At 43.6% G+C, this 11,723-nt stretch overlaps 1 protein-coding gene across 1 annotated transcript; it reads right to left on the reverse strand.

The window, feature by feature from the left end:
* Positions 1-989: 989 nt before the first annotated feature.
* On the reverse strand, positions 990-11,404 carry rnf103 (ring finger protein 103). The gene is made up of 4 exons (XM_023800033.2): positions 10,705-11,404; positions 10,354-10,496; positions 5,605-5,720; positions 990-4,173 (listed from the first exon to the last, which is right to left on the reverse strand). Exons 1-4 carry the CDS (start codon positions 10,928-10,930, stop codon positions 2,616-2,618), a joined length of 2,043 nt encoding a protein of 680 aa, XP_023655801.2. The 5' UTR covers positions 10,931-11,404; the 3' UTR covers positions 990-2,615.
* Positions 11,405-11,723: the final 319 nt, after the last annotated feature.

The raw sequence follows: 11,723 nt of genomic DNA on the forward strand, positions 1-11,723 counted from the left end.
TTTTTTGCATTTTTAGTTTTTTCATAGCAGTCACTGATTTTTATAAAATAGAGTTTTTCCTTATGGGGACCAGGAAACCGGTCCCCATAAGGGGAAAAAAACGGATATTTATCACATTATGGGGACATTATGTCCCCATAAGGATAGGTAAACCCGCTCTCACACACACACACACACATTTAACATTAAATGCAGTACATGACACTACCGTACAACACAATCACAGCACAATAAACACTAACTACATAGGACTATTTACATTATTTACGAGGCTGGCAATGGTCCAGCATTCCGTTCTGCCTGATGGGTATCCCCAGTGCTACAATATATATAAAACAGATGTTTTGAAGTCATATCACATTATTATTTCTTTGTTCACTTTACCTCTATTACTGTGTTAATTTTGATACCCCGATTGGAGAATAGTATGACCACAGATTGTTACTAGAATTTAATTTCTATACTCAATACACAAACTATAAACTCTTTTTGTTGGTTTTGCAACATGTTTGTGTTTGCAATGACAATTTAAATAATTGAACCGTTGACCATTTCTTCTTCCTATTGTTGCCATTTAAGATGTTTCTTTTTGGTTACACCGTTCTCCTGCTCCAATATTGCGACAGCAGGGTATCCTCTGGCCAAGACAGTGAAATTGGCTGGCAAGTCACATTCGTACAGACCATACGTAATACCCCCCCCCAACCAGTTTCTAAAATCTTGTCATTGGGGACACCCCTGCCACTTGGGATATTTATTTTGTGCCCTCCCCAAATTGCCTGGGGCCTGGCTTATTTGATTCACCACCTTAAAATCCCTAAGAAAAGACCTGGCATGCAAGAACGGTTTTCTGTTTTTCAGCTCTCCATAAAAAAATGGAGAAAAAAGTTCCCCTTAAAAACAGCACCACAACATATATAAACGTTTAGTTTTTAAGCGTTTTAGCTAGTTATCAAAGATGACAATTAATAAGACATCCACACAAAACATTTTAGAATTACATTTTTTATTGAGTGGTCAGCATCAAGTTTTATTGTATATACACATAGATATATATATAACTCTCTAATTTGGCTCCCAATTGGCAGGTCTCCTTCAAAAAAAAAAAAAACCCACTTTCTATTTTATTGGGTAAATTTAGTAAACACTAACAAATTTCCACAATATAAATATGTCTTCATGTTTTGATCCGGTTATAAATAGGAATAGGTATTGCAGAACATAATACAATCACATGTTCACAGGCTTCAATTAGCAGTGGGATGAGACCTTATTATTAAGTTACCTTGCAGATCCTAAGGTCTTTTACTTTTCTGCACTGCTTGATATTTTTACTCAAAGCAGTTCAGTATAACCACTTCACTGAGGGGTATAAAGTTCAGCTAGTCCTTAACCAGTTCAGCACAATGACACCCTTCGCCAGAAATGAGTTTGACAAAACCATTTTGTTTGGGTTCCATTTCCCGTTTTATCTACATGATGAATGAACTGGTCCTCTTCTACCTGACTTGCAGCTTACGTTTAACTCCCCTAGAGATGCAACAGGATACATTAGAGACACAAAAACAGGCAGAAAAAAGAAACGAATATTATTATTTTGGGAAGAGTCACCCAATGCATTTAAGTGTTAGCATTTCTCAGAGTCTGGATCACCTTACCACAAGTTAGGTTTAAAAAAACTTTTAAAAATAAATAAGATCAGACACAAAGTAGTGTGTTGATTTGGTTCCTTTCACCAGGTCAGGTGGTTCGAGAGGGTTCCCAGTGTCACATACGGGGGCAGATCTGCTCTCTACATCCTTGCCCTTAGACAGACCTGTTGCCCAACTGCTACCATTTACAGGGTCAGCTGCCTTTTTCTGGAATGGGTGGCATGTTCAAAGTGCTCAGCTTAAAGAGTCCAGCCCTGCTTTGGAGGCCAAGAGATGACATTAAACATTTATGTTGAACACTAATTGATGCTTCAGTCTGCAGCCTGAATGACAGACTGCAGGCTGTGTAGGTTTATGGAGGACAGCCTGCTCCAATGAGCAGATCTACAGACTAGGCCAGATGTGGAGGTACCATACACTACTGTTTTACTGCCTTTTCAAAATTTTACGTAAATAATTTTCCTTAGGCTTTCAGAGGTACTTAAGGGTTAAGGATTTATTTTACTGGTATTTTCCATTTTGTGCCTCGATTTTGCAATTTTCAACACAAAGAAGGAATGAATGAACAAATTTGGTTCCCATTAGTGTAAATTTACGTGTTTTTCCGACACTCCGAAAGGTGTCATTTTTGTTTTTAAATGAATAAGGCGACTGAAATCAATGATGGTGTCACACCAAAGACCTGCTTTCTAAACTGATCTGCCCCAAAAAGGAAATAAACCCTTAAAGTTCTAAGGACTAACACTGACACACTGAGATCAGAGACAGGATAGGCACGGGGACCTGTTACCCAGCCAACACACACACACACACACACACACACACACACACACACACACACACACACACACACACACACACACACACACACACACACACACACACCCGCACGCACGCGCACACACACCCACCCGCACGCACACACACACAAACCCGCACCCCAGCGATGTGCTCCGCCCTCTGCTAGTACTGTCCCCTCCCATGCACTGCATGCTCTTCCCTGTCCGCCTTTTTCTTGAAGGAGGGCCACCGGCAAACAGGGCAACAATGACGGCCACCCGCCAGCCAGACTACAATGCACTGCTGGTGGAACACGTGGCTGCAGGGCAGTCCCATGAGGAGGCAGCCGTCCTCGAAGTTCTCCAGGCACACGACGCACTCTGTGCACTGCATCATGTCCGGGGGCCAGGAGGACCAGTCAGACTCCCTAACCGGTGCTTCAGAGCAGACCGAGTGGCTCCTGCCTCCCCTCCTGAAGCTGCAGCAGCCGGGGCCCTCGCATGCACTCCCAGATGCGTCTCCGGTTCCCGTACCGAGGTGATCGCCATCTGTCAGATCCTCCTGTGTGTTCCCTGGTTTGTTCTGCAGCTCCCCACTTGCGGTGCCACCTCGGTCTTCTTCGCCAGTCGCCTTCGAACTCTGTCTCCCACTGAACCTGCCTGCAGACCCTAACTTCCATGTGGGGAGGTTCTTGATGTAGTCAGTGGGGACAAGTGGGCGAAGCCAGAGGTCAGGGAAGGCCAATCTCTGCAGGAGCAGGTCCGGGTCATCGTCCCAGTCTGACTCGTTGGGGAAGTTGTGGAAGGAGGCAATGGGATGGATAAGGTAGCTGGTGTACCAGTCCCACAAACTGGACAACCACTCCAGATTGTTGGCATTGAGCTCATCGTCATTGTTGCTGCTGCGACGCTTCTTCTTCTCAAAGTAATCAACGAGGAGCCCGTGCCCCAGGTAGGTGCTCAGGAACAGTGCAGGATGGGATGAGTAGAAGGTCCAGTCTGCCCTCACCCAAGAGGCGATGGTGGTGGTGTCTGCATATCGCAGGAGCTTCAGGCTGTATTGGTAGAAGCTGTCCAGATATGGGAGCTGGAGGAACCCCAGGATGGGCAACCAGGAAATGATCAACAGAGAGTTGTAGGTTCCCAGGGTGCTTATGAGGACGACAAAACGTTTGATGGTGGCACCTTGCGTTATAAACAGGTCCATCCAGGCCATGAGGTTGATCATAACCAGGCTCAGCACAAATAGGTCATTGACCTCCGGCTGAACAGAGCGCAAGAACGTGTCCATGGCATGGAGGGAGATGTACTCTCCCGTACTATTCCCATACCTGTAAGTGCCTTCCGGGGTCTTGAGGATATATGAAGGAACCTGACGCACCCCGATATCTTCCATGCACTGGTTGCTGTCCCAGTCCTGCACGTCCACAAAGATGAACTCAATGCGACCCGTGAACTTAACGCTGAGTGCTGAGAAGAAGGCGGGAGGCTGCACCAGCTTGGCGAACAGGAACATCTTTACTGGGTGCTGGTCGCTCCGGTTCCATTCCTGCAGAAGCTGCTGGGGTACACGGATGGTTTTGATCCGGGACGCCACGAGTGCCGTCATCCACTTGAAAATGTGCTCAGTTTCGATGCGGCTGCCGTTGTACTGCTTCAGCATCACCTTCCCCTTTGACGTGCTCGTTTGCGGCACAGACATGATGAGAGTGGATTTCAGCCAGCCCCGCTTACGACAATACCTGGGAAAGAAGAGACACTTCATCAAGCATACCGGTGACGGCTTAGCTTTCAAATGATGATGCTCGCAGACTGCACACCAAGCCCAATAGTCCAACACCCAAGCAAGCAAATGTTACAGTAATAGATCTTGTAAGTAAAACAAGAACATAAAAGAAAACCCTGCAGATAAACATCAGCAATTCATTAAGGCTGACTGGGGTACCAGTCACTGAATTTGTATGCATTTTCTTCAAACTCTATTTTATGCTGATGTTTTTGAATCGCGCTTTAGATCACGATGAAGCACCTCCTGGATTCGCTTCACAAGCTTCTCCTTCCAGCTATAGGATTTATGAAAACAGAGGGTTTGTCAGCCTGGGTTTTTTCAGACCACTTCCGACATTCATGGCCTACTGTCACACAGCCCATCTGCTAATCCCGCCATTTACGGCCTCCGCATCATTTCTATAAATGGCGTCATACCCACTTCTGATAATTCTATAAATAGCGCAAACTCATTCCCTCCAGCTGACCGCTGTAGCTTCAGTATCCCGCCCTGCGGGGGAACAACAAGCAGACCGACGTCACTTGAACCCAGGTGTGACCCCTGAGGAACACACTGCCTGCACTCCGCAGCACGAGGTCACTCCCTGTCCCAAGCGTGCTGCCAGAAGCAGGACGGTGACACGTACTCAAACCACAGCAGAACAGCTATACACTTAGCAGGACCACTGCACCGTGGAGGCAAAAGTAACCAGCTAGCTAAATAAAAAAAAAAATAGGCTCACTTCTGTTAACCACAAACAATGAGCGGTAACACTTTACTTGAAGCAGTCTACATAAGGGTGACATGTAACTGTCATAAGAATGACATGACACATGTCATGCACATTAATGACACATTATGACAACAGTCATAACCATCAATAATGTGTCATTAATGTGCATGACATGTGTCATGTCATTCTTATGACGGTTACATGTCACCCTTATGTAGACTGCTTCAAGTAAAGTGTTACCTAATGAGCATACCCTCTATTTTTTGGAGATTAAAAGCAGGCTTAGAAAAAAAAACTAGAGGATTATTTTGGTGGAAAACCTGTAGCCTTAAACATAAAAAACACCTTCAAATGGACAGTTCAAGAACTTTCTAACTCCTCTGTCAGTTCGCTCCCGACGAGGCCCCCTCTTGTCATTTCGGGCACCGGCATAAATCAATACTAATTCTCTTTAAATTATTAAACTTTTCATCTGCAAAGCTAACACTGATCTTTTTGGCTTAAAATTCTAATTCTTTGAGACATTTGAGAATTATCTCAGCAATAAAAAGTGAACCTTGAATAAACATGTATGAGAGCACCTGCTGTTTACTTTCTCTAATTATCATTTCCTGTATGGAGACAAAAGTGGTGAAATTTGCATTCAGTGTGTTTATCAGAAACAGGTCTCACCTGGGGTCACTGGAGCAGTTGAAAGTACCAGTTCGGATGCCGAACTTGGAGACCTTTTGGACCATTTTCCCCCAGTTGGCTTTAGTGAGCAGCGGCTCTCTGTCTTTCGCAATCACCTGCGAAGGAGAAAGGAAGCTTGAGACAGAGAAGTAGCCTTTAAATCTAATCAGAATCAGCTGTTTGTACTGTAGTTTTTGCACATCACTTATTCGTGATCAACATTTTGTACTGTCATTTTGCACATCACTTACTCATGATCACCATTTGTGATGTCATTTTGCACATCACTTATTCGTGCTCAGCATTTTGTGCTGTCGTTTTTACACATCACTTATTTCTCTCCATGCAACAAAGACACAGGTGAGAATTAAGCTTCGGGTCACAGTACAGAATCAGCCATTTTCCCAGTTTTTGGGCTTAAAGGCTTTGCTGAAGAACCCTAGCAGTGATATAATCACTCTGCCAGCCAAGGGATTTAAACCATCAACCTCCTGTACATGGAAACAGATCCCTACTCTGCAGGGCCAGACTGTCCCACATCGCTGCCGAAACCAGAGACCCCAGTCGAGACTCACTTCACCTGAAGCGTCTCCTTTATACAAGAGATTGACCTGGGCCTGTGAGCATGCTCCCTACTCGTGTTGCCGGTCTGGTTCACACTAACAAGACAGATGGCCTGTGTTTAATTACCACCTGGGCAGAGGTACAGGGAGGCAAATGATTCCCCAAAATAACACAGCAACCAATGTTTTGCTAAATAATCTTTCCGTTACGTGCATGTCCCTTTGTAAACTACAACAAGTCACACAGTAAGCTTTTGCAGCAGAACTTATACCAAATAATACCAATTAGTTAAGACTGGGCAGTATCATATCGATATTACATCAGGCGTGCACAATAATCACCAAGGCTTCAGATGACGGGCGAAACATCTGGCTGGATGCCAGCTTTTCGGTGCTATACGGACGTTTATTTACACCCATTATTTGATGAGCAGATTAGTAGTACGGCTAAAATATTAATGAGGCATTTTATGATGCCCAAAAGTTAGTAATCAGTATAAATACGGCGTATCCTTAAGTTTCATAAACATGTTGGACTGCAGAAAGTACCACCACACCTCCGACGTCTTTTCACCTTGTTTATCCACAATATCTCCTCTTTTAAAAGATGATGTGGCTGCTGAGCTGTTCCTTTATTCACCGCCGCTTCAGTGCATATCGCACTGACATATACCAAACCGTAGTATACCAGAACAGTATTATGGGGGGTGCTTAAGGGCCTTGCTCAAGGGCCCACAGACATTTTACTGATCTGCCCAGGCTGGGCCTCAAACCGACAACCTTCCGATCACAGGCACAGAGACTTAGCCTACTGAGGCGTTATACTTAGGAGATGGGAATAACCACCTACTACGGAATAAAAGCATCTGCAACTACGCTGCCAAAACCCCAAAGCCCCGAAACACGATCTGACTCGATGCCTAAAATGTAGCCGACAGCAAAGTCAGTCTTGCTCACCAGGAACGTCTCACACAACTCTGACATCCAAACTTGGGTGCTGGAGCATTGCAAATAAAGACCAGGCAGCACTTCAACGTTACTAATTAGCGGCTTAAGAACCAAGACATTTTAAATAAGAGTTTTTTGTAAACTGTAAATAAAATGTTAGGATCCTGGTCAGGAAGAGCATCCAAGGCCTACAGCATCCACTCAGCAAAGCTTCTGTCATCATGATGATTAGAATAAAATGAATAAAAAATGAATGTCAGGTTTCTATGAATACTTCATATCTTATCATCGTAATTATTTCCCCATAATGTTCTCATTACTGATATTTCAAATAATAAATGAAATAATTTATGGATCTCTTTGGTTGAGGTTCCACTGAAGGGTTTGGATGCATTAGACTCCATACGGTTTATTAAACCTCCTGCTGTAAATGAAATTTTATGGTTTTAGTTTAAAAAAAAAAAAATCACTGCCAATTACATTGCGGCAAAACTTAATACAAAAAAAGAATGAAAGATAAACTAAGGAAGGAAAGGAAAGTGACCAAGCAAATGTAAATGAATATTTCTTATGTGATAAGAAATGAAAACTTTTCTGCATTAATTACACAACATCCCGCAGTTTTAAAGGGGTGGGGCCAGGCTTAAACCATCTGGGTTCTGGGGGATCCCTGTGTTTATCGGTAATCATTTCAGCTACCACAGGATTTATCAGACTCGTCTGGGTTGTGACCGAGAACTGACCTCAATGTCAAACACATTTATAAACATGGTGGAGAAGAGCCACCTGAGTGGTGCAGCAACCAAAGCTGGAGTAGGCTTGGGTTAGATCCACACTTTGCTTTGTTAGCAGTCTTTAGCCAATAACATTGTTTAGGAACCAGGTCCCCCCTCCCAGTAGCAACACTGGGCTTTTTAAAATGCATAACTGATAAATGATTTTTTTTTAAATCAAACTGCCAATCAGTATTTATGCATATAGCAGAAAAAAAAGTCAATCAGCTTGATTCACTTGAGCCCCTCAATGTAAATACGACAATTCAAATAGTCAATCTAATATTACTTAAGTCTTCAGGATTTAATTCACCTTAAAAACGAATGATTCAACTGACCACATTATTTTGAAAGTATAGCATTCGGCACCTAATACTGTAACATAATGTGAACACACATCTGAATTCAGCTCTCAACACTGCTTTTTACAACATGACACTTCGACATAAATTTCCCACATAAAGTAAATATTAGTACAACCCGTCCCGGTAGTCGACTTCGGAATGCCAAACACACTCCATCCCAAAGCCATCCAACGGGGTGCTGTGCACGAAGCAACCCAACCGGCACAAGGACACAAACACCCACGTTTGATCCCACCGAATGTTTCCCTGGCACTTGCTCAGCCAGGCCTGGTGCAGCTTCCCCCCACCCTGCTTTTAAGCAAGACCGGAGCCAAAACCGATCCATTCAAGGGAAAGTCATCTGGATCGCACAATAAGCCCCGCCTACCACAATCTGCAGCCAATTACATAACTAGTTATGGCAACAGAACGTCTGCCGGCATGAAGTGCCTATGTGATACTGAACAGTCATAGGTTTGGCGATGACGTGTCAGCCTGCTTGCTGTGCTCTTCATATGTATACCTACCTGCCAAGCATGAATGCAGGCAGACGAGGCCAGATTTGTTTTTTTTTAATCAGAAAGCAGGATGGGGGAGCTGACTAAGGTATCAACAAAATAAAAGAATAAAAGCAATAATCAAATCATGTTTCAAATTAAGGTAGGTATCATCAATTCCAGCATGGATCATGCAGAGACCATCAGATTAAATCTTCTTAATACAAGAAAAGCTGCTACCCACATTTATATATTAGCTAAATAAAAAGCAGCCCAATTAGCCCATTGACACGGAGCAGCATGTGGCTCAGCGGACTAAGCCTGTGTGCCTGTAATCAGAAGGTCGCTGGTTCAAACCCAGCCTCGGCACATCTGTGGGTCCTTCAGCAAGGCCCTTAATCCCCAGTTCCCTGCGCGCTACTACAGGTGGCTGCCCTTTGTGGACAGCTTACTCTACAAAGAGCAAATTGTAAAGACAATTTCCCTATGGGATCAATAAAGCATCAATTATTATTAATATATGCAGCTATCATTCACGGGCTGCAGACCACAAACGCAGGAGATGTTATCCAGACGTATGACCGGACATGTGAACTTTAGACAACATCTACATGAAAACAAAGGCATGAAGAAGAATGCAGCATATAAGACTCAGTGGTCAGAGTCTGGCATAAACTGCTTATAGCTAACCCATTAAAAAAATAAAAAGCTAAATTTGGTCACATAACAGAAAAGTTTTCATTTTCAAGCCCTGCCACTATATATAAAATAAAAGGATAAACAAACAAAACTGCCATGTGCAGAAAGGGTGTGACCATATAAAAATGGTAAATAAAGTAACAGGGGGCGGGACATTAACTCCCAGCCAATAGGGATGGAGAATACTGAGTCACACTTGCGGGAAAACAGACGTGCCCAGAGCAATCTTAAGGAGAACCTGGAAACTCCACAAACAAGGAGCTCGGGTTCCAACCCGCAGCCCTTCTCACTGGAGATGACAGAACTACCCAGCGAGAACCATCCTAAAGACAGTATAACACTCTTTGAAACACTAGCTACATTTTCCTCCTTAAACTCACCCAAGTTCCTTTCTTTTCTACACTGACATTTGTACGAGGTCCAGGGGACTCAACATGTTATTTTTTCAGCGCTGATTCTGCACCATCAGGCCAGCTACGTAAACGAGGTTCTGAGAAACTGCTTATGAACTGTGTTATTGTAATTTTGGGGAGATTTCTTCTTTTTTATTTTTGCATTAATAAAACACAGAGCCATCACAGTGACTTGATACCAGTGTCTACATGCCCAAGTCCTCGTACTGTAAAGTCTTATGTAATTTAATTCAGCAGTAACGTATTTTCATACAACTATATATTGGAGAGATGATCTGCTCTTTATATCTGAACTGGCAATTATTGCCACCGATTACTTGCTAAGGGTGACTTCCATTTCCACAGCTATCTAGTTTCAGCAAAAGCTTGGGGCATCCATTGAAACACTTTTTCTACTGGACAACTATTCATCTGGACAATTATTCACCCTTGCCCCTTAAGAATTATTCAGAAAAAGTATTGTGCTTCAGAACTTAATTGACTCAGATTCCAGTGAAAAGCTGTATTTTTACCTGCACCAACCAGATGCCATCCTTGGTGTCCTCAACCAGCTCATAAAAGTGCACCTCTCCACTGAAGCTGGTGCTGGATGCTGGCTCTGTGTCCTCCTCTTCGTTCTTCAGGGCAGAGTACAGCTCCCCTTGCATCAGGGTGCCTGCAAACCCAAACAATTATTCATACTGCTGTCTAGACTTGAGCTACCAAATCGAGGTACCCATTTTTGAATGTGTAAATACAAATTATAGGCCTGTTCGTGCATGTTTACATATTATTCATCAAAAAACGCTTATACTTGCGCATAAAAAAACACATTTAAAGAGGAACTGTATTGCGACGTCAGAGATGCGGTGTGCTGAGCCCACCTGATCTCTCCACCAGCTCCCTGACATCCTTTTTCTCGGGTAGACCGGAGTATCCTAAACCCCGACACTCCAGGATTGTCTTCAGCTTCTTGAAGCTCAGAGCCACGGGATCCACCAGCTGAGTAGCTAAAATCCCGGTCTCATACCAGACGATAGCTTCAAAAAAACGGGCCAGAACGAACAGCAAGAAGAAATAGAGTAGCAGGAAAAATAACTTCAGCCACATCTTTCGCGATCGGACGATTACGGCTGGTGCGTCTGAAATATCCGGGTACGAACCAGCAAATATGCATGGACTGCTCGTCTATAACTGTGTAACTCTTTAGATTATTACTGTCAGCTAAAGAACGACCTCCGATTATTATTACTGTTACTATTTTACTATTATTGCTGCTGAACGCAACAGCCAGGCCTTAAGGCCAGATGTAAGGTCCCTGCCTGTCCACCATTTGCAAAGTTGTTTCTGTTGGGGGAAACGCACGACAGCGTAGAGATAATATCAACAGTCGCCTCAGTTAGCTCTAGCGAGTCGTTTAACTATTCTTTCCTGCTTTTAAGAAGCATGTGGATGCCATCATGCCACAATGCAACTTTCCGATCGCAGACATTAGACCGCCGCATCTAGGACAGATACCACAGTCGCCCCCCGAGTCAGTGACGCTTCGTCGCTCCGTCAGAACAGATCAGCTGATATCCACAACATATGACGTAACCGCACTCTTCTTCTTTAGATCGTGGGATGCTAGGTCGACATTCAATGCTGCCACCTAAGGCCGGGAGTTATAACTGCATGTGGCGCGTAAAGAATCGAGAAACTGTGTCTGGATGGAATGAAAATGCATCAAAGGGCACATCATATAAGCAGATATTCACACACAGAATGACTTATGAATGAAAATTTCACCTAATACGTCTCTTTCAACTTCGGAAGGAAAGCCGCGCAGAGGGAGGATACACAACCACTTTATTAATAATAATAATAATAATTGATACTTTATTGATCCCCGTGGGGAAATTGT

Source organism: Paramormyrops kingsleyae, chromosome 12 (genome assembly GCF_048594095.1).
Source record: "Paramormyrops kingsleyae isolate MSU_618 chromosome 12, PKINGS_0.4, whole genome shotgun sequence".
In the NCBI taxonomy this organism is placed as follows: Eukaryota; Metazoa; Chordata; class Actinopteri; order Osteoglossiformes; family Mormyridae; genus Paramormyrops; species Paramormyrops kingsleyae.

What these genes read in the sequence shown, in the direction of transcription:
- rnf103 (XM_023800033.2), bottom strand. Translation starts at nt 10,930, where the DNA reads ATGTGGCTGAAGTTATTTTTCCTGCTACTCTATTTCTTCTTGCTGTTC. An exon ending in ATGGCATCTGGTTGGTGCAG is followed by an intron (nt 5,721 to 10,353) that starts GTAAAAATACAG and finishes TCTCCTTCGCAG; the next exon opens with GTGATTGCGAAAGACAGAGA. An exon ending in AACTGCTCCAGTGACCCCAG is followed by an intron (nt 4,174 to 5,604) that starts GTGAGACCTGTT and finishes CTTCTTTCCCAG; the next exon opens with GTATTGTCGTAAGCGGGGCT.